This window comes from Rattus rattus, chromosome 15, assembly GCF_011064425.1.
Source record: "Rattus rattus isolate New Zealand chromosome 15, Rrattus_CSIRO_v1, whole genome shotgun sequence".
Classification (NCBI taxonomy): Eukaryota; Metazoa; Chordata; class Mammalia; order Rodentia; family Muridae; genus Rattus; species Rattus rattus.
In genome coordinates this window covers 34,687,513-34,711,113 of record NC_046168.1, presented here as the reverse complement: position 1 = coordinate 34,711,113, position 23,601 = coordinate 34,687,513, and the positions used below count along the sequence as shown (strand labels likewise).

Sequence of the window (23,601 nt, the reverse complement as noted above, 5' to 3'; positions counted from 1 at the left end):
ATAAGCTAATCTGTACTTTTTTGCTAATACCTTTTACCAGTGAGTACTCACAAAGTCTATAATGTTCAGTCAGAATTTTATAACTCAGAATGTTACTTTCTCATTCCATCCATTTTCCTACAATATACATGATGTTCTCATTTTTGATAGTTGAAGAATATCCCATTGTGTAAATGAGCCACACTACATGTTTGCACTCTCTGGTTGAGGGAAACCTGGGTTGCTTCCATTCCCCTGCCATTATGAATATGGATGCCATGAACATGGTTCAGCGCATGTATTGTAGTGCAGGGTTTTTTTTTTTTTGTTTTTTTGTTTTTTTTTTTTTTTTTTTTTTTTTTTTTTTTTTTGGGCTGGGGACCGAACCCAGGACCTTGTGCTTCCTAGGTAAGTGCTCTACTACTGAGCCAAATCCCCAACCCCAGTGCAGGGTTTTTAAATAAAACTATTTACAATTTTCTGAGGAACTGCCAGATTGATTTTCAGAGCGGTTGTAAATATTTTTAATCCCACTAGCAATATATGAATGTTACTCTGTCACCCGATCTTGTTAGCACCTGCTGTCTGTTACTTGGGATTCTAATGGTTGATTTTATGATTGGTGTAAGGTAGAATTATGGTCATTTTAATTTGCATTTCCCTGGATGATAAGGATGTTGTATATTTCTTTTTTCCCCTCCATCTTTATTAACTTGGGTATTTCTTATTTACATTTTGATTGTTATTCCCTTTCCCGGTTTCCTGGCCAACATCCCCTTAACCCCTCCACCTCCACTACTATACAGATGCTCCCCTCCCCATCCTCCCCCCATTACGGCCCTCCCACCAACAATCACGTTCACTGGGGGTTCAGTCTTGGCAGGACCAAGGGCTTCCCCTTCCACTGGTGTCCTTACTAGGCTATTCATTGCTACCTATGCAGTTGGAGTCCAGGGTCGGTCCATGTATAGTCTTTGGGTAGTGGCTTAGTCCCTGGAAGCTCTGGTTGGTTGGCATTGTTGTTCATATGGGTTCTCAAGCCCCTTCAAGATCTTTCAGTCCTTTCTCTGATTCCTTCAACGGGGGTCCCATTCTCAGTTCTGTGGTTTGCTGCTGGCACTCGCCTATGTATTTGCTGTATTCTATCTGTGTCTCTCAGGAGAGATCTACATCCGATTCCTGTCAGCTGCACTTCTTTGCTTCATCCATCTTATCTAGTTTGGTGGCTGTATATGTATGGGCCACATGTGAGGCAGGCTCTGAATGGGTGTTCCTTCTGCGTCTGTTCTAAACTTTGCCTCCCTATTCCCTGCCAAGGGTATTCTCGTTCCCCTGTTAAAGAAGGAGTGAAGCATTCACATTTTGGTCATCCTTCTTGAGTTTCATGTATTCTGTGCATCTAGGGTAATTCGAGCATTTGGGCTAATATGCACTTATCAGTGAGTGCATACCATGTGTGTTTTTCTGTGATTGGGTTACCTCACTCAGGATGATATTTTCCTGTTCCATCCATTTGCCTATGAATTTCACAAAGTCATTGTTTTTGATAGCTGAGTAATATTCCATTGTGTAAATGTACCACATTTTCTGTATCCATTCCTCTGTTGAAGGGCATCTGTGTTCTTTCCAGCTTCTGGCTATTATAAATAAGGCTGCTATGAACATAGTGGAGCACGTGTCTTTGTTATATGTTGGGGCATCTTTTGGGGTATATGCCCATGAGAGGTATAGCTGGATCCTCAGGTAGTTCACTGTCCCCCATATATTTATTGTTGACATCACCTGAGCCGAACATTTTCTGCTTGGAAAAATTTCCCCTGTGCCAATGAATTCAAGATTATTTCCCACTTATTTTTCTATCAGATTTAGTGTATCTAGATGTATGTTAAGGTCCTTTTGCACTTGGACTTGGACTTGAGCCTTGTACAGGGTGATAATTATGGATCGACTTGCATTCTTCTCCATATAGACCTACAGTTTTACCAGCACTGTTTGCTGAAGATGCCTTTTTTTTCTTTCTATGGATTTGGCTTTAATGTCAAAGATCCATTGACTATAGGTGTAAGAGTTTATTTATTTCTGGGTCTTTGATTCTTTTCCATGGACCTATTGCCTGCCTTTTGCCAGTACCATTTGGTGGTTCTTAGCAGTGCTCTGTTGTCCTATGCTCCCTGTAATATTGACTCTTGATGATCCTCAGTTAAGGCATACCTTAAATGGAGTCGTAGCCATGGAGTCATGGATGTGTTTAGAACGTGTCTCTGTACTCGTTTCAGCATTCCCTTAATGCTAAAGCTACCTAAGAGCTAGGGTACAAATCCATCATGCATGTTAAGATAATTCAGAAGGCCTTTTGTATATCATAGTAAATTCTATCCATAGCATCACATACCATGATATTTATTAGATCATGTTGAGGTCCTGGGAATGTGCATATTTGATAGGATTGGTATACGGCAGAAACTCTTTCTCCTATGTGCACAAGACCAGCACTGTTGGTGGCTCAAAAATTCACAACCTTTAGTCAGGACCTGAGCCCATCCCTGTTCCTGATAATACCTATGGATATTGGACATTTATATGTTGGATTCTTGCATGAAGACTATTCAGGGGCACTGTTCGTGAGACTGCTGTTTGTTATTTTGTTGGGACATCAGAATGATACTGTGAGAAGTAAAATGCAGAGGTGTTAGGTGCCACTCAGGTGCAAGTTTTGAAGGACTCTGCTGACAAGCCAATAAGGGGAGACGAAATGAAGAATAAGGTAGGGTTGCCAGCCCATGTTTCTTTAAGTTAGAAACAGCATGGATTGGTATGGAAGGTGTGGTTATTAAATGCCTGAGTACCCAGGTGTCAGTGGGAACCACAGAGAAGTAATAATATTCCAGGGCACTACAATAATTCTGCAGGTTTGAGCGGGTCTGGCTTAGCTTAGGGTAAGTGCCGAGAGTGCAGAGAGGCCTTCTTCTCACAACTTATGCATGACTGTGTATGATGAAGACTTCCCCTCATCCCCAATCAGTGCAGCAGGCCAAATGAAAAAGATGGTCCCTGCTTCTCCAAAAATGTTATATATGGTGGGGAAGAATGCATCAGTCTTCCTCAGGATGAACACCTGATTAAATATCTTTTACATTAATGAATATTCAGGAATTGAGGCATATTGATTGAATCCTCAGGACCCATCTAGATACATTATTAGCATGAAGAAATCTAGTCTCTATACTATTCGACCTGTTTTCAAGGCCCTCTTAGTCAGATTTAATGGTCACCTGCTCCAGGACATGGGTCCTGTCAAGAGAAGTGAAACCCTGCCATCATCTCTTAGAAGATTGGGTTCAGAACTTTTGCTATACCATATAAGTTCTTCTGCATGGTAGCCTGGTCCACTGCAACACAGGGCAGATTTCATCTGAGCCATTAAAATTGGCATAAATGTGAGTTTCTTCATGAAAAACCTGATATAATTTCTGTTGTGGTTTGCCTTGGAGTTATCTGTATTTTGATGCTAATTCCACTGCCCTAAGGACAGCTGCCTAGTCACATACTCAGGAATCAGGTGACTTCACCAGAACCTTTTCCCCATTGAATTTGTAAAATACAGGTGAGGGGCAGGTACAGGATAGAAGGAGGCCTGTCACTGGAGGAGAAGGAAGGATGGGTGGGAGAGAAGTTTGAAGGAAAGGAGGAGAGGCTAGGGAGAGAGAGAAGCCGTGGCAGGACAATATGGTGGGTGACGTTAAGATTCCACGCTGTACCTTTACAGGTTGTTACAAACATTCTTAAGGGATGGATGTGTACTGGGCTTTGTATGTTTAGGTGGGCAATTATATCTTACCAATTAGGTCAAAGATTATTGTGTTGTGTGTTCTTTTATGTGACGATTTGAGTGTAGCAAAGTGTGTGGTGACAAGAGACACTGGGCCGCCGAGGAGTTGGGATGTGTTTCCACCAAGATATCTAGCAGATATCTTGGGGCACTGAGGTGCTGGACCTAGCAAGGTAAAAGACAACAGTACTTTTTAAATTTTTTATATTTTTACAACAACAAATTTCTTCCCTTTTTTTTTAACCATAATTCACGATACGTTTATTATGAATGACAAGTGGTTGCAGGAGACCTCCTGTGCTACATAGGTAGTTGCCAGAGAAGGCTCACTGTAAAATATGTACAAAAAAAGAAAGAAAGAAAGAAAGAAAGAAAGAAAGAAAGAAAGAAAGAAAGAAAGAAAGAAAAGGACCTTGGGATTCCAAATTCAAGAGCTACTTTTCTGGTAGGGTGTTGTTGTCATTTATAATATATGTTGCTACAAGAACAACAGAAGTTTACCCTTTCTCAATGTAGAGTCCCATCGTCTCTTATGCATTTCCCTAATAGTAACCAGAGGACTGAGAAGCTGCCAAGCAGGGTTGAGCATCTAGAGACATATGTGATTTAATTTTTTCCTCTTCAGAATTTAACACCATACCCACAAAATACCTGGCACTATACTTTAGTCCATCCTTCTTGAAGAGAATATTAAAAACCTGTTTATTGCTGTGTGGACAAAGAGGCATGGCAAGATTCAGAGTTGTTCCAAGTTTATGAAATGGAAGAATTTGTTAAGCTCTTCAAAGAAGTAAGGTGTGTGCAAGTCAAGGTATGGATTTTACTGAGGACCTTTTCGTTAAAGACAGAAGACCAAAAGAGCTATCCTTGGGAGCCAAGGGAAGTGTCCTCTTATCTGTTGGAGAGTAGAAGCCAGTAAGCATTGTCACACACACACACACACACACACACACACACAGATACACACATGCTCATGCACACACACACCACTCACATACCACATACATACATATATAGTCACACACACACACACACACACACACACACACACACACACACACACACACACACACACTGCTTAAGAAAAAAAGCAATAAACACGGGTAGCTTCAGGAAGCCTTCCTTTCTCCCAAGGCTAATATTCCTATTGAGGTATTTATTCTACACACTGGCCAGCAGTGTTGTGAAATGTGAAATGTGATGGTGCTTGTCGGATTTTGAGAGGAATTCCCAAATAGGGTACTTCCTGTTCCACTGTCTGAATTGAGTGAAATAATGAGTGAAGTTCTGTGCTGTACTGCAGAGACAAGCTTTACAGACATGAACATTTTCTCACGAACTCTTGTGCTTGTGTACCTTATATGTTAGATGAAATTGTGGTTTTAATTTTTTATCTATTAGTAATATATTCATTCTTCATGCCACTGCTACATCTTTCTAAAGACTTTTACAGAAATGCTAATGATTTAAACACATTTAAAACATCACCTGCTATAATTTAGTTCATCTCATGGGTACAGAGATGTTTCAATATACAAAGAATTAATTATAAACCAACATATAAAAGAGTGAAAGAAAAAAAAAAGAAATTACATGATCATCTGAATTGATGCCAAAAAAGCCTTTGACTAAAATCTAACACCTCCACATGGTAAAAGCACTAGAGAGATCAGGGACACAAGGTTCATGATGAAGCATAATCATATCCCTAATACAGCAAGCCAATATCTAACATTAAGGTAAGTGGAGAAAAATATAAAGAAATTCCACCAAAATCTGGGATGAGACAAAGCTGCCAACTCTCTCCCTTTGTATTCTTTTTAAATTTTCTGACCAGAGCAATAACACAACTAAACGAGATAAAGGGAATACAAATTGGAAAAGAAGAAGTCAAAGTAACACTACTTGCAATCATAATATAGTATACTTGAGTAAGCAATTTTTTTGCAGATAACCCCAGCAGCTGTTAAACACTTTCATCAAAGTGCAAATTTGATATAAAAGTGACTCAGAACTACACCAATTACCCAATTAACCAAGAAATCAGTTGCCCTCCTTCATACAAATGATATGTGGGCTGAGAAATAAATTAGGGAAACAAAACACTTTACAATATCCACAGATAATACACAAATATGTTGGCAGGGGTGTAACCAAGCAAGTGAGAAATCTGTATGACAATAACTTTAAGTTCCTGAAGAAAGAAATGGCAGAAGATATCAAAGAATGGTAGGATTTACAGATTGAAAATGGCTGTTTTACCAAAAGGCATCCACAGATTCAAATCAATCCCCATAAAAATATCAACACATTTTTTATGTATGTAATTTATGTACATAATGTATTTTTTTAATTACAATTCTTAAATTCATATGGAAAAAGTTAAGGATAGCTAAAACAATCCTAAATAGTAAAAGAACTTTGCAGAAATCACACACAGAGACACACACACACACACACACAGATGCACACACACACACACAACACACACACATACACACACACACACACCACACACACACACACACACACCAGATGCACACAGACACACAGAATACACACACACACACACACACGCACACACACACACACACCCAGATGCACACACACAGAACACACACACACACACACACACACACACACACACACACACACACACACACACACACACACACACACACACACACACAAAGAGGTGGTAACCTGGAGCACACAGTGTGAAATCATCTGACAGCGTCCGGATTCCAATTTGTCTGCAGAGCAAAGTGCACCTTGCACTACCAAACCTTAGAGGCTGCACCGGCCCCATGCTCAGCCACTGCGGGTTCGGGGCGGGGTCTGCCCTGGCTCCGCCCTGTTCCTGGGCCCGCCACGCCCCGCTCTCCCTGAGCGGACCACGCCCCCCACTCCCCCGCGCGCGGCCTTGTGGGTAACGCGGGGCCGCCAGGTGACGGCTCACGGCGGCGGCCGCTTGACGCGGGTGGTCGATCGTCCGAGCGGGGCGGAAGGGGCGCAGTCGGGGAGATCGGGGGTCACCGGAGCCGCCGGACCTGACGCGTGATGGACAGGCCGGGAGCGGCGGCTTCGGGCTGCGAAAGCGCTGCGGGTCCCGGGCCGGGACCGGGCGCCAGCTGGAGACCCGCTCGTGTTGCGGGGGGCGCTTCCGGCAGTTCCCGACACCCCAGCATGGAGACCCTGGACAGGTGAGTGGGGCTCGGGTGATACAGCCTCGCGGTGCCCAGATCGAGGCCCGGCGTCCCCTCCTGGCTCGGCGGCGACTTCTAGGTTTCCCTGTCCCCATCTCGGGCCGCTGCCTGGGACTGGCTGTCCCCTTACTTCCGCCCGACAGTTCTTGGCTTCGGAGCTTACTTTCGCCCACAGTTCTTGGCTTCGAAGTATATTTCCGCCCACAGTTCTTGGCTTCGAAGCTTACTTCCGCCCACAGTTCTTGGTTTCGAAGCTTACTTTCGCCCATTTCTTGGCTTCGGAGCTCCCCCCTCCCCCCAACATTTCTCGGCTTCGGAGCTTCCCTCCGCCCGGCAGTTCTGTTTTCGGAGCCGTCACACCGGCGCCAATGCCTGTTCCCCTTTTGTGCGTCCCTGGCCGGAGCCGAGGGTCGCCGGGGAAAGTCACGTGGCTTTTTTATTGTCACCTTCCTGTGTAAACGGTGTGATTTTTAAGATCCACTTCCGCCGCCGCCGCTGCCGCCGCCGCTCGAGGCGGAAGCTGAGTTCCCCCAGGTAGTGGATTTGTCCCGGATGGCGGTGGAGACACACAGATTTGAACATCTGAGAGGGAGGAGTGCGTGAATGAACTGAAGACCGGGACTCCCTGACAAACCTGTGCAGTTAGAGGAGGAAACTCAGAACAAGAAACGTGGGTTCCTGTTTAAACATCGTGACTTTAGAATTTTTTTTTTTTGCACTTTAACAGAGATGCGCGTTCAAACCTGATGCGACAGAACCCTAAAGTCACGGTGTTAAACACGAACCCATTTTCCTGACGCATACTCCGTGAGTGTCTGTGTGATTGACACTCTGAACGGCACAGTTTTTTTTTTTTTCTTGTTGTTTTGTTTTTCCTTTTAGGGTTTTTAGGTACCCAGAGTCTCCCCACCCCCCATCCCCCTATCCCCCGCTTCCGAGGTAGCTTTAAGTATGTGAGTTCGAAGCCATATCCGATCGGGAGAGGCCGCCCCCCAATCAGGTGATGACAGGAGATGTCCGCGACCTCCGAAGACGGGCAGTGGGGTGACAGGCAGCGCCCTCACCTTTCCACTGAGGCGCCGTCACAGCGCATTGTCATTTATCGATCACGGAAAACTGACTGCAGAATAAATGATCAATAACAAAGACATCTGAACGGCCAGGCCGCAGAGTTTTTCACTTTCCCTGGGGAAGCAGCTGCGGTCCTGGGAGAAGATGTGGCTTTCCGAAGGTCACAGACGAAGCTGTTCAGAGAAGCAGGTCCTGAGCCCGGACCATTATACCCCAGGTTAGCCCAGACCTTTTATACCCCATGTTAGCACAGATCATTATACCCCTGAGCCTATTAAACTCCCGTGTGACTGTCCTGGACCAGGCCATTTCCTGTTGTAGATGAGAAATTCTCTCCAAACAGCACAGTCAGCGCTGAGACACAGAGGAGAATCTGTGGTTTGCAAACAGCTCCAGGGGGGAAGGGTGCAGTCAGGGGTGGTAAATATAGTAAGTTATATAATAATAATAATAAGTTATATAACAATAAGTTATGTAATAATTATAAGTTATATAATAAGTTAAATAGTAAGTTAAATAATAAGTTATATAGTAATAATAATGATAATAAAATAATAATAATAACTTATAATAACAAGTTCCAGGTCAGCCTGGGCTACAGAATAAGGCGGCCTCCGAAAAGAGACACTGTGGAAAGCAACAGGATATATAAACTGTATATTACTATATGTCTTATCTATACATCCGTACCCAGGTCTAACCGCGCCGTCCCCTCAGCCCCGCAGGGTCGCACGTGGAGTGGTGCAAGCAGCTCATCGCGGCCACGATCTCCACACAGATGTCGGGCTCGGTGACGTCAGAAAACGTGTCCAGGGATTACAAGGTGAGCGCCCCGGGGTGATTGATCGCTGTCGGTGTAGAAATTGAGCCTTTGATCCGTTATTGGTATAGAAATTGAGTGATTGATCCGTTATCGGTATGGTGTTTAATCTGAAATGTTGGTGGAAAATACCGCCCGTTTTCTCTCTCTTGCTCATTGATTTGTAATTGAGAGAGAAAAAATTGTCCCAAGGTTTCGATCAAAAAAATTTTTTTTAAACCGAGCTCTGTTTTATGAGAAATGGGTCGTGGGCACAGCGGTGCCGCCTGCTGTGTACATGCCAAGCACAACTCACAAATTATAAACCTCATGCCAGATTTGCAGATTTAGTCATAAAGCATGGATTTTTTGTGTGTGGTGGAATCAGCTCGTCCTAAAACGGTTACCGGGCGCTTTTCTTAGGAAGTGAGATTTTTAGGCCCATTGGAAATCCGGGTCTCAGTCCCGACATTGGATCAAAGGCAAAACCTTCGATGGATCACTCATGTTTCGTAACTAAATCTACAGATTCGGCATTAAATCTATAATTTGCGAGTTGTTCTTCTTTTCAGAGAAATATATTTTAAAGAACAAAAGCATGAAGTCATCCTAAAGCACACAGACTGGTATACGCACAACATGGAAACTTGGAGCGACCATTTTGGGCCTCGGGCATAGAAGCCAAAAGGTCCAGGATCGAAGTTCCAGCCGTTACTAGAAAAGACTTATTTGTAAAATTAATTAATAATTAATAATACTAATTAATTATCGTGTGAATTCCCTCCTCAAGATGCACACAGATGAGATGGAATTGCGGAATGACAGGTACTTGCCAGGCATTGCCGTAGCAGAGTGCGCAGGAGGGTAGGACTAGTTAATCTGTGCTCACTTTATTATTACTTGCTATTAACTACCAACCCATCCTAATATTAACCTGCTAATGAACATCGTTAAAAGAAACGTGAGAATTTTTTTTTTTCCTTTCGCTTACCCTCCCCTCGCCAACTCAGTTGCATTCATTGAACCAGGCCAATGTATAGGAAAAAAAATCTTGGGGTCGTTTTATGAATAAGATCAAAATATGTTGTATGAAGTTCCCGAAGGATTAATAAAGACGTCATTTTTAAAATTCTTGCCCTTGAATTTATTTTTTAAAAATAAGACTGTCGGGCTGGAAAGGTGGTTCAGTGGTTAGAACACTGACTGCTCTCCCAGAGGTCCTGCGTTCAGATCCCAGCAACCACAGTGTGGCTCACGATCATCTGTCATGGGATCCGATGCCCTCTTCTGGTGTGTGAGGACAGCGACGGTGCACATAAATCCATAAATCTTAAGAAAAAAAAAAAGACTGTTATCTTCCTGTATTTTTCATAGATTAGATACAATATTATAGTTAGAAATGACGGCAAAATATTTCCAGTGCCACTATAGAAATGGTACAACCATTATTACACAATACACACATACACACACACATACACATACACACAATGCACACACATACACATGCATATACACATACACACACAGGCACACACACACACACGCATATATACATACACGGGCACACATACATGTGCACACATGTACATACAAACATACACATACACGCATACACTACACACACACAGGCACACACATGCACATGCACACACGCACACATACATACACGGGCACACACACGCACATACACATACATGCATACACAATACACACACACACACACACACACACACATAGTCGCACACACACACGCACGGGTTAAAAAAAACAAGTGCGACTTGACTGGAAGGAGAGATTTTGTAGGGTAGCACACATAGTGCTGGCTGTGTGTGATCGCTGGGGTCACAGGGTTACGGCCGGAGTTTAAATGTTTGCCTGCCTTTGTTTCTAGAATGTTCCACCCAACAGTGTGCTATGGGGACACCTTGCTTCCTCCGACTGTGCAATCATCGCTATGACGTCCCCATCCCCCGTGGCATTTGTTCCCCTTCTCGTTGTGTCTGTGGCCCTGGCTCCATTTCTTCTTTGCAAGGTCCAAACTGAATTTTTCGAAACATTTTCAAAAAAACTTGAATGTCAGCTCCGGCGTTTTCTTCCTTTCTTAGTTTGCATTTTCTATCCGGAGAGGAAATTCTGCTGCTGTCGAACTGAGGATCCACAGAAATTTCCGGAGGAGCTTTTTTTTTATTTTATTTTTTTCAGGATTCACTATCCGACCTGAAAATCTAGGACCATCTATGCCCGAAAGCCCAGCTTTATGGGTGACTCATTATATGTAGACTGCAGACTCGGGCATCTCCATAACAGGGAGGGCAGATATAAGAGAAATGTGCAGAATCGAGGGTCCAATACGCCCCATAAACCCATTTTTACAAATCGGGTTTCCTTTTTCATTGCTGCGCAATATTCCAATCGTTCTGATAAGTATACAGTGCTATCTCAGCATGGCTTTAATTTATGCACGTCTGCGCTTTACCCCTGTTATTCCATGATACTGAAGGACTTTTTGTGATTTCCTCCCTTGCTCTATAGCTTGTCAGCTCTTGGGTATGGAGACCCCCAGCCGCTTTCTCTTCATCACTTCACCCTTCGGGTTGCTCTTATTTTTAGACAGTTTGCAGATATTTTAGCTACTGTCGACATGGAAAAAGTCTGTCTGTTCTACCTTTGCAGAAACAGAGAGAGTGGGTCTCAGTATTTGAAAAAAGTAATTCTTTTTCGTGGAATGTTCATCTCCTCTCACGCATTAAGATATTTTAAACCGGACAGACATTGCTCAAACAGACGGCGATCGGACTTTGTAAAAATGTCTTCCACCAAAGAAGTACACGCAGACGGTGGAGGAAATCACAAAAAAGTCCTTCAGTATCATGGAATAACAGGGATAAAGCGCGGATGTGCATAAATTAAAGCCATGCAGAGATGACACGGGCCGGGGTCGCACAGGGAACTCCACACAGGCCTCATCCCCCAGAAGGGCAACTGCAGCTTGGGTCTTGAGACCATTTGCTCGGAAATAAAGTCAAGAAATTTAAATGAAACAGAGGAGGAATCCAAGATGATTCAGACTTAGGTCCAGATCTCGGATGGACCATGGTGGCCCTGTCAAACATAGGGGTGAGGAAGAGGGGATAGAATATAATATAGTATACAATATAGTATATATAATATAGAATTTATAGAATATAATATCACATATAACATACATAATATATTATATATAATATAGAATACATAGGATATAATACAGCACATAATATAGTATATAGTATTATATAATATAGAATTTATAGAATATGTAGAATATAGTATATAATATGTATAATATACAATATAGTATTTGTAATATAGAATATATAGAATATAATGTATATAGTATATGATATAGTATATAGAATATATGGAATATAATATATGATATATGATATAATATATGGAATATAGAATATATGGAATATAATTAATATATAATATATGATATAGTATATATAGTGTAGAACATGGAATACAGTATGGTATATAATGTATAATGTATAATATATAATATATAATATATAATATATAATATATAATATATATAATAAACAGTAAAAAAAACCACTGACAATGGATTAAAGTTAAGACATCCAGAAACTTTAAACCGTTAGAGACCAGAAGGAGGTTGTAGTCTGTTTGTTTTTGTTTTTTCTATTCTGAAGTTTATTTTCTCATCTGAAAGCACAGGTCACTAAGGAGAAACCGGGTTACGTTTTGTGATTATCTTGCTGTTAGGATACTGAGTCCATACATTGCTGAATTCATACAATACCTCCAGTCTTTTTAAACAGAAACATCACTTACTTTGGAAATGCAGTCCGCTCGCAATCACTCGCGAAAGTGCGTGCTATAAAAGGCGTGTGTTTAGAAAGTTGGGGATGAAGGAGATGCGTTTCTTCAAATCAGACACTTCCCTGGAAATTATGGGACAAATGTGTCAGGCATTGATTTGATATTAAATAAAACTTCAAGAGTAAACCTATGGTGGAGGATTATATTATAATAGTATGTAATATGATATTTCTTTGGGATTAGACTGTTGAATCTAACAGCATCTTTCACAGGTCATCTTTCCGTGATATCATATTATAATAATGTATAATATGTATAATATTTCTTTAGGACTAGACTATTATAGAGGATGATAATATTATAATAATATATAATACATATGATATTTCTTTGGGACCGGAAAATCGAATCTAACGGCATCTTTCGCGGGTCCATAAGAACATTTCCATGACCATGATGATGTTCTGTATTTTAACTGACAGGTTTTCAGGAGACCGGATACCAGGGTAAGGATATTTGGCTTTCGGCAGACGGGCCTCCAGCTCGTATATGTCTGTGTTTTATGCGCACTTGGTTCATACGCGTCCCTCTGATCAGCGTGCTCTGCCGTGTTGCAGCTTTAAGTGCTTACTGGAGATGCTTTGTCTGCTATGGGTTTTTAAATGTGCGATTCTTTAACGCGTTAAGGTGGGGAAAATTGTTACCAGTGTGATATATGGTCTTTCCTCTGACCATATGGATTCTGACCCAAGGGATGGTCACAGCCAGTGCTGTGTTGGCCTCTTTTAAAAAAATATGCTTTTAATGGAAACAAAATTGTATCCCTTTTGTCCCTCTTCTCTAATTATGATTGTTTCACACGTACATAATACATATGTAAGTGTATGTATGGTCTCATGCTTGCTGCATGGTTCACGCTAAAAGAACTCAGCAACTCAAAAAGTGACCGTCTTTTGTCCGTCCAACCCAAGTACGACTTTAAGTCATGCTTGCGTTTGCACGTGCAATGCAAAATAAAAACAAAAAAACAAAAAACAAAAAAAACTTGAAGCACTAATCTTGGAGCAAGATTTACAGAAGTCGGTATTTTTTACAAACGCAGATAGAGCGAATTACAGCTTTTATCTTCCTCATGATTTTCCTTCTGTTTCAGAATTTTCATAAAGCAGGACAAAGATTGATAATTTGCACACATTTAACTCCTGGTGTCAGATGTGGAAAAATTAACTTATTTTTGTTACACGCAGACAATCTGGATTTTCATAGCTCAATCGAATTATTTCAGTGTGAAATCTGTAACCTTCTTGCAAAGCCAGGGACGTGGTATGGAAATGACCAAATTGAGCAAAACTCTTACCTCGTTTCCTTTGGTTCTTGAGATTTATTTTCTTTCATCAATTCACACAGTTCAATATCTGCATTTGGCTCACACTTGTATGGACTTTGAAGCACTGTGAGAATTTGTTCTGAGGAATCACTAGTTTTTCTGTTCTGACATTTTAAAAGTCACACAGTGAGTGATGCTGTTGTTCATGCATGTAAAAATTAGAAATTTAGAATTTTTTCCACTGCCATTGGAACCGATTTCATATTAGTTTTAATATTTTCACGGTTAGAAATCCGATGCCACTTTAAAAGGGGGTTATAATCCTGTCACATCGATTCCGTGAAAGTTAAGAACCGTGTGCCTTTAAACAAAAAGAATGAAATGAATACTGTGAAGCGTTGCGGTCTTTCTTCGAAGCATGTTTTCGATATTATAGTTGGAAATATTTAACGTGATGTCGATTGTAAGTCACAGTGGTTAATTAGTAATAAGTAATAAACTAGTGCACATATGTATTTTTATATATGTGTATGTTATCTATAAAATCTTGAGCATGTGTCATGTGCACGTATGCAATGAAACTTATCCCTGGGTAACATAACAACCCTTTAGGATATGCAAATACTCACTCTGTTTAAAATATCACGTACGGCTTACATGTATTGGCGTGACTCTGCCTTTCATGTGGTTTCCATGATGTGCTTTATGAGCACACAGTGTGACTGTTGGCGTTCTTTGCTGTTTGCTATGGTGTTGCTTAGCCTTATAAACACAATGCATTGTTCAAAATCCACGCTTGCTTTTCATTTTTCCACCCCAACACAAACACGGAAAATAGACAACCGCATTTTAGGCCAAGGATGCTATAGGTGGTACACACGTTATTTCCTTAACCCAAAGGGGGCAGGTGTGGTAGTTTGCAGAGCCGTGGAAGGCGTGTCAGCTTTTCCACGCTCACTGTCTCCCAAGGAAATTCTGTCTGTTCACCTGTGTGTTTGCACCTGTTTCTCTTTCTCTCCTCTGCCCTTCCTCGTCCACGTACCCGGTGCTGTGCAGGAGCTACAGGAAGAACACAATGGCTACCCTTCTGCAGCTGAAGCTGATCAGGTGGCAAGTTCTCCATGTTCATCTGTTCATGGCTGCAGACCGTGTATCTAGATGCCATTTCACACTAGATATCTCGGCCATAAGCAAAGCTTTTTGCCACCATAGTGGTGCTCTCCCATCTGCATCTGGCAGATCCCACTGCAACATTATTTGCAAAAATTGGTTTATCCAACGTTGGTCGACTAGAAATGGGTTTATCCACACCTCCAGGTTACCCAAGATAGGGTTGCATCACCTTCACCACTGTAAGATTACGAAGTGTTTGTAACAGGGACCTAGAGGGGTGAACACACAACGCGACAGGTTCTCTGCAAGGGTGTGAACTTTTCTTTACTCAGAGCTGAGCGGTGGAGCTGAGGTGAAAAGCACCAGCTGCTCTTTAAATTCCACATGGCAGCTCCAGTTCTAGGTAATCTGGTGCCTTTTTTTCTGGCCGTGCAGCCACAAATGTATGCACATGAAGGCAAAACACCCACACGCATGAATTAATGTCATATAAATTTTAAAGTTATGTTGCATGTGCCTAACACGGCACGTGGTCTTTTGCACGTGTGGGATGAGCAAATGCATTTTATTTTTATCAATCAGAGTGCAGAATCCTGCTCTTTGCGTCATACTTCCAGATGTTCTCCAGGTTCACAAAGCGGTGATGTGCTTCCTACTGTTGCTATAGAAACCAAATCATTGACCCCCCAGAAGCATCTTTTAGGACTGTCAGAAAATCACTTCTTGGGCATGCAGCTGTTACGTAAGCTGTCCACCTGGGCATGCAGCTGTGCATGCAGCTGTTACATAAGCTGTCCACCTGGCCATACAGCTGTTACATAAGCTGGAAGTTTGGATCCACGCTTGTAAAAAACCGGAAAGGTCAGAGGTCATTTGGGCAGGTTGGATCCCTCAGGGACAAAGCTGGGTGGGGAGGGTTGTTGATGTTACCTAGACATTCGGAATCGAAGCACCGAGGTTGAGATGAGGTCACGGGGAGTTGTTCAGCCGGAAGAGGCACGTGCTCCGAACAGGTTGGATAAATCAAGGGTTAGATTGTGTCCTGTGCAGCTCAGTGGTCGCAGTCAAAGCTCAGTGCAGCGCAAGTGTGAGTACCATCTCCTGACACACCTGTGTTTAATGATCATTATTGAAAGTCTGTATCGACACACATATAAGTATTTCCTGTGTCTTTATACTTTCAAAATTATTTTCCAATAATCATCAATTTTTCTATGAGTATTTTCTGAGTCTTTAAATCTTGAGGAATATCGTCCACAAATAACTTCAAATTTTTTTCTGAAATATTTTTTCTATTTATTTTTTTAATTTCAGGGTTATTTTCTGAAAAACATTGTGTTTTCTGAAAATGTTTTCAGAATGATTTTATCAGAAACTTGAATTATTTCCCTTAAATACCTCCTGAGTCTTTAATGTTTTGAAATTATTTCGTATTTTCAGAATGATTTTCCACAAAAAAGTCAATATTTTCCTTAAATATTTCCATTCTCTTCAATATTTTGAGAATTATTTTTTTCCGAGGACGATTTTCCTAAAAGAAGGTCAATGTTTTTTCCCTAAATATTTTCTTCATCTTTAAGTTTTGAGGATTATCTTACAAAAGAAATCCAATCAAAAAAATTTTTTAATATCTATTTCTGCGTCTTTTATGTTTTAAGGATGATTTTCCAAAACAGAAAATGTCTCATAAAGGGGTTGGGGATTTAGCTCAGTGGTAGAGCTCTTGCCTAGCAAGGGCAAGGCCCTGGGTTCGGTCCCCAGCTCCGAAAAAAAAAATTAAAAAAAAAGTCTCATAAAACGCACAGATATTTCTAGTCATATTTGACGACCAACAATGGGACAAGAAGGCAACCAGTCGTTCCCTACTGTTTAACTTGAGGTAGCCTAGTGGGTGGTGCTGGGGGGTTTCACTGTCCAGCCCAGGCTGGAAATCTTGAAAACGTTTGATGCAGCTGCTCTGAAGCTGAAAAGGTGTCATCTCTTCCCAAACCCCATCCAGATGCTATGATGAGAGAGGCCTGTTTTCATAAATAGATTCCAGAATAACTCATCCCCAGTTATTTTTTTCTTAAAGATTTATTTATTTATTTCATGTGTGTGAGTGCACTTCACATGTACCAGAAGAGGGCGCCAGATCCCATCACAGACAGTCGTGAGCCACCTTGTGGTTGCTGGGATTTGAACTTGGGACCTCCTGGAGAGCGGTTGGTGCTCTAACCAGCAAGCCACCCTTCCAACCCCCTCAGTATTTTTAAATATAAACTATGGAATCTCGGTCTATACGCTGCGATATTTGCTCAGTCAAGTGAAGCCTCAGATCGAGGATCCTGTTAAGGTCGTTGGTATTTTAGTGTTTGTGAAACAAATTGTTTAAAAGTATGCGTGCCTTATGGAATAAAAAGCACACTTATGCCTTATGGACTGAAAAGCACATTCCCAAGCCAGATATAAGTAAAAGGGAATCTATATATGGGGCTAAGGGTGAAGCTCAGTGATGAACCACGCTTAATTAAGGCCTTGGATTCGTGTATATACACATATATATATATTCGTGTATATACATATATGTATATATAACATATATATACATAAATTTATATATAACATATATACATATATGTATAACATATATGTATATGTGCATATACATATATACATTTATGTATATATATAATGAAATGACTGTAAAATTGGACATTAAGTGGAAAAAGTCAGCCAACTTTGTATGTAAACCTGAGATGTGACGTTAAGATGGGGGCGTGGCTTGGTGACAGCACACCCGCTTGGCACATCCAGTGTCTTAAGCTTGATTCCCCGGCGCTATAAAATCAAAATCTCACAGGTACTTTCAGTTAATTAAAAAGAAATCTGTACCGAAAATTAAAAATTCAAATTGAATGGATTATTTGTCTATGTGATTTTAATTTTTTGATAAGGAAACAGTGGGCCGTATAATCTTCTGCCCCCCTGGTACAAGAGACATGCATACCATACCCTCGATCAGCATTGCACACCCCGTTTTCTGATGGACGTTAACGCTTTCCCAAGTGTGCACAGGTATTTCTTCTGGAAAGGCACTATCACTGTGGCTGATGAGCTTAGTGGCTCCTTAGTTTCCTTGAAGAGTCTGAAGTTAGTTATAGAAATGAATTGACCCTGAGAATCATGATGAACACACCCTATCCTACAGTATACACATGCTATAATGCACAACGTACACATACTATATTGCACAGTGTACATACGCTATCATGCAGGTCCAGTATTCTTTACCTTAAATGTTTGGTCCACGTGTTCCAGATTTTGTGATTTTTCTCATTTTGGAGCATTGGATGGAACCCAAGCCTAAACATGAATTTTGTGTGCCTTCTACATGTCATACACGTAAACTAAGGGGGAGATTCTATATAGTACTTCTTAGTGTGTGTGTGGTGTTGTGATATCTACTAGTATCATCTTGTAGCCTAGGAGAATGAACGTTGGCGTTCCCATTCTTTATGCTCCCTGTCACACACAGACACACACATGCACACGCACACACACACACACACACACACACACACACACACACACACACACTTACTCGCTTGCATGTATCTGGGACTCAGTGCCCAAGTGCAGGACTTTGCTAAGTTGTGCGCTGTTCTGACCCCATTCCCCAGTTCTATTCCCTGGTCTCCTATTCAGAAGGCGACGCCTGAGCTCATTTTCACACTTAATGTCTGTATGGCAGTTGTAGCGATCTGTCCGTCCCGCCATTTCTGCATTCACTCCTTCTACCTGTCCTCCGCACGTGTGTCGCAACCATGTGCTAGAGTGTGCAGCATGGTGTCCTGTGGTGCTGAGCTTTGAGATTATAATTATGTTATTAAGGGGCAGGGCAGATGTCTCTTTTGCATGTCCTTTTTACACGATTCCATGTGTTTCTCGAGAAACCCGAGAGACAGATGGTAAGTGAGACCTGTCTCTGTTTGCTTTCTCGCCAGGCTCTGAGGGATGGAAATAAACTGGCGCAGATGGAGGAAGCTCCTCTTTTCCCGGGGGAGTCCATTAAGGCCATCGGTGAGTTTGACTTGGCTCATGGGAGTCTACGAGACGTGGTTTCTGTGAGCGTGGGTTGTATGTAGTATGTAATGTATATACATATATATACATATACATATATGAATATGTATATGTATATGTATATATAGTACGTGTTTGGGAAGCCATTGCCACTCTCATGGTGATGAAAATCTCCAAACCCTAAAGTAGTTTCTTTTTGTCTCTTCTCCTATTTATTCCTTGATCCCCCAAAACTGTAGACTACTTTGCACTTCCCAGAAGTGAATTCACAGGTTTTGTTTTTGTTTTGTTTTGTTTTTTTTTTTTGCTGTACTTCCAATCAAATAATTGTTTGGATATACCACCAAATTGTGACATCGGTTAGCAACCGTCTTTTTTTCGTTGCTGCATACTATTCCATCGTAAGAGTCCATTCCTATGTGGATGGATGTCTGGGTTGTTTCTGCTGCTTTTTTTTTTTTTTTTTAACTGATTATTGTGCATTTATTTATATCAATCTTGTAACACACATAGAAAGATATACATGAATACAACTGAATCATTCAACCATCAACTATGAAATCCCTTAAGGCCTTTCTTTCCTTTTTTCTTTCTTTCATTCTTTTTTTTTAAAAAAAATTTATTAGACATATTCCTTTACTTACATCTCAATCGTTATTTATTTTATAAATAAAACTTATGAATTTATTCACTGTTTACGATTGGCAATTTACCCACAAAACCCCCTGGACTGGGACATAAGTCACTGACTTGAGATCTCCCTCCAATCATTGCTCTCCACGGCCTCTTGAATTATGATTTCTGTTTCCCTGACATTTGATGCTTTCGATTTCCTTCTTGACCCACACATGACTTAAGGACAGGTTGTTCGTATGCACACTCAGGAGCGGAGGCAGGAGGATGAGGTCTGAGCTCACCTGCAGTGATATAGGTTGAGATCAGCTCACAGTTGATGAGACCTTGTCTGAAAAACAAGCAAAAATGCTAGAAACACAACGTGAATTTCGTGATCTGAATTTACCCCAAGGCTTGTATCATGGCACAGAAGATGGTCTTTTGAGCTCTGTGTATACAGTAGAATTGAACACGTGTTCTGCTATTATTGATTGTAGAATTGAACACGTGCTATGTGCTATTATCGCCTCCTTTATTCCTGGTTATAGACTTTGCTCTGAAAATTTTTGTTTGATTATTATTATGGATATTATAGCTTTTTCCTGATCAGTAGACCTACTTTCAATATTAAAGTATTCATGTCACTCTTAGCTTTGTGAATTTGCCCACAGTTGGCCTCATTCTGCTTCCAGGTCACACACATTCTTTTGCCCTCTTTTTCCCTCTCAACCCCTACTACTTTTTCCCTTCCATGTTATTTCCCCACCTAGTTTCATGGTCTGTCTCCATAGACACGTGAGACACATATGTTAAAGTCTAGGATGTGCGTATAATAGGAAGTATGTGTGTGTTTCTGAGTGTGGCTTAGTTTACATTACTCTCCAGTTGCATTCGTTTTCCTAAAAATATCATGATTCCACCTTCTTTATGGTAAACATGGTACCACGTATGCATGTGCTGTGTTTTTGTTCATTTTCGTATGTAAAGTGGGTTTCTTTCTAGCCACCTATAGTCGAGGTTTTTGTTTTTTTTTGTCTGCAATTTGATAACCTGTGCCTTGTGTTTAGGCTGCTGAGGTCATTCACGTGTTACACTCATATGATTAATTTTAAATTTGTCATCTTGTCTCATTTTTTCTTATGTCTTATTTAGCTCTTGCTCTCTCCTTTGCCTTTTCGGCCATGTTTTAATTTCATTGAGGCCTCTTTTCATCTTGTGTCCCAGCCCTGAGGACCTAACTGAGAGCCTAAACGCTTGTCAGGCGAGTTCCCAGCCACTGTGCTCTCCCTTGATTAACTGAATGTGTTTTACCCCTCCTGTCTGCATGATTCATGTATGATACCTTATGTTATTTTATACTTTTTTTTTTTTTTTTTTTTTGGAGCTGAGGACTGAACCCAAGGCCTTGCGCTTGCTAGGCAATTTATATTTTTTTTGAGACAGGTTCTCATTGCGGGAGTCCTGGCCGGGCCTAAAACTTTCTATTTTGCCTAGACTGTCCCTAAACTCACAGAGATCCCCACCCCCCAACCCCGTGCCTGCTTCCCCAGTACCAGGATTAACTTTGCTGTAAACGCTCTGAATGTTGATTTCATTTTTATCTTTTAAGGATGGCATTACTAATGGCGGCCTGACGTTCTAGACATGCACTTATCGGCACATTCTCTGGCTGGCTCCACGACCCTTTACCCCCACTGCAGCTGTAGGAGCAAACATAAGACAGTCAGCATATCAAATTACAGAAAAATAAGGAGAGTGCTTTGACCACCGAGCCATCCTACCATCACGCCTTACATCTATAACCGTGCATGTTCCGGTCACTCCACACAATCTTTATGATAGATGTGAATCTTTTAACATCAGCAGGAATTAAATATGCTGTGGAGACTCGGTAATGAACAGAAAGTTAGCTCTGATAAGGAATTTTTTTTTTTGTTTTTGTTTAGAGGCAGAGTCTTTTTTTTTTCCACTTCCCAGACAGCTTGCAACTTTTCTATTGCTATAAGGGTTTTTACTTAAGCATCTTTAAGTAGGGAATCAGAGTTTGGAACTATGTCAGGAAACATCTGTGCTATCGTATAGAATATATATATAATAATTGATATAATTCCTTAAAATTTTAAATTCCCAGAAGGCCGGACGGTCCAGGTGTGTTGTGGATATCACGGAAGCACACGCGTGTGAGAGTCACAGAAGCACATGTGTGTGAGAGTCACCGCTGCTCTGGTTTTGTTCTTTCAGTGAAGGACGTCATCTACATCTGCCCGTTCTCGGGAGCCGTGAGTGGGACCCTGACCGTGACGGACTTCAAAATGTTCTTCAAGAACGTGGAGAGGGTGAGTCCTTAACGCGTGCTCGGGTGTTAAGATCTTACCATCAGGTAAATAATTTTACGTCATTGATTTCCTGTTTGCTAAGTTGTCACTGTGATTTGGGTATTGACCTCCTGAGGTCTATGATTACCTCTCAGACGCCAGTTTCTTAAGTGCAAACACAACTGCACTTCACAGTAAACAGACACACAAGTGTGCAGCAATGTAAGACGTAAGAAGTGAAAACGTGAAAAGACGTGATAGGCATTTAATTGTCATCCCCAGGACCCGCATTTCATCCTCGACGTCCCGCTTGGAGTTATCAGCAGAGTGGAGAAGATCGGCGCCCAGAGCCACGGGGACAATTCCTGCGGTATAGAGATTGTGTGCAAGGTAGGCTGCAAACACCAAAGAGCACCGGCGCCAGGCAGACTGTGCTGGACTCTGCTCACTTGTGCCACTTATGGTCTTGCATCGTAGGAGTGATTTGTACTGCTTGCAGGGGGCGTTATTATTATACACACACACACACACACACACACACACACACACACACAGAGACATACATATACACACACATATACACTCACACATATATATACATATACACACACATATACACACACATATATACACACACATATATACACACACATATGTACATACACACACATATATACACACATATATACACACATATATACATACACACATATATACACACATATATATACACATATATAAACATACAGACACACATATACACACACATATATACATATATATAAACATACATACATACACACACATATATACATATATAAACACACATATATACACACACATATATACACACACACACATATATACACACACACACACACACACACACACACACACACACACATGTATATACACACACCATACATACCACACACACACACACACCCCTTGGTGAGTTGATAGAAACATAGATTGATTGGGAAACCATTTTAGGAAATCATTATTAAGAAATAGTGTTTATTCTATTGACACAAAGATTCGCTAAGACGACTCACAGTGAGTGCATAGGGGAAGCACCGTCTGCACACAAGTGCATAGGGGAAGCATCTGTAACATTCCTTTTCACGGACGACTCGTTCAGCAGCTTAACCTGAACAATAAATTCCACTTCGGCCAGGAAGTGCACAGAATGTGGTTGTACATCTTATGTGAACAAACATTATTTTTAACTATCCTGCTGACTCTCCTCCCCAACGTTTATGTCCCCTTTATTCCATTTTTCTTAATTTTTTCTTTTTTCTTTTCTTTTTAATTTTTTCCTTTTTTCTTCTTTTTTTCCTTTTTTATTTTTTTCCTTTTTTTCTCCTTTTTTTTCTTTTTTATTCCCTATTTTTTCCTTTTTTTTCTTAATTTTTAAAAGCTCACTGGGAGTATTCTTGTTGACTTGTCTT

At 41.1% G+C, this 23,601-nt stretch overlaps 1 protein-coding gene across 2 annotated transcripts in view; it reads left to right on the top strand.

Annotated features, from left to right (window-relative positions):
* The first annotated feature begins 6,723 nt into the window (after positions 1-6,723).
* Positions 6,724-23,601, top strand: part of Mtmr1 (myotubularin related protein 1) — a 33,423-nt gene continuing 16,545 nt past the window's right edge. Inside the window, exons 1-6 of one of the 2 annotated variants that reach the window (XM_032885532.1) lie at positions 6,724-7,011; positions 8,803-8,908; positions 15,099-15,149; positions 19,142-19,217; positions 22,077-22,171; positions 22,433-22,540. In XM_032885532.1, coding sequence (XP_032741423.1) covers positions 6,869-7,011; positions 8,803-8,908; positions 15,099-15,149; positions 19,142-19,217; positions 22,077-22,171; positions 22,433-22,540 — 579 coding nt within the window. In that variant the 5' untranslated portion in view covers positions 6,724-6,868. The remainder of the gene's footprint in view (positions 7,012-8,802; positions 8,909-15,098; positions 15,150-19,141; positions 19,218-22,076; positions 22,172-22,432; positions 22,541-23,601) is intronic. The other variant, XM_032885533.1, reaches the window with a different exon arrangement.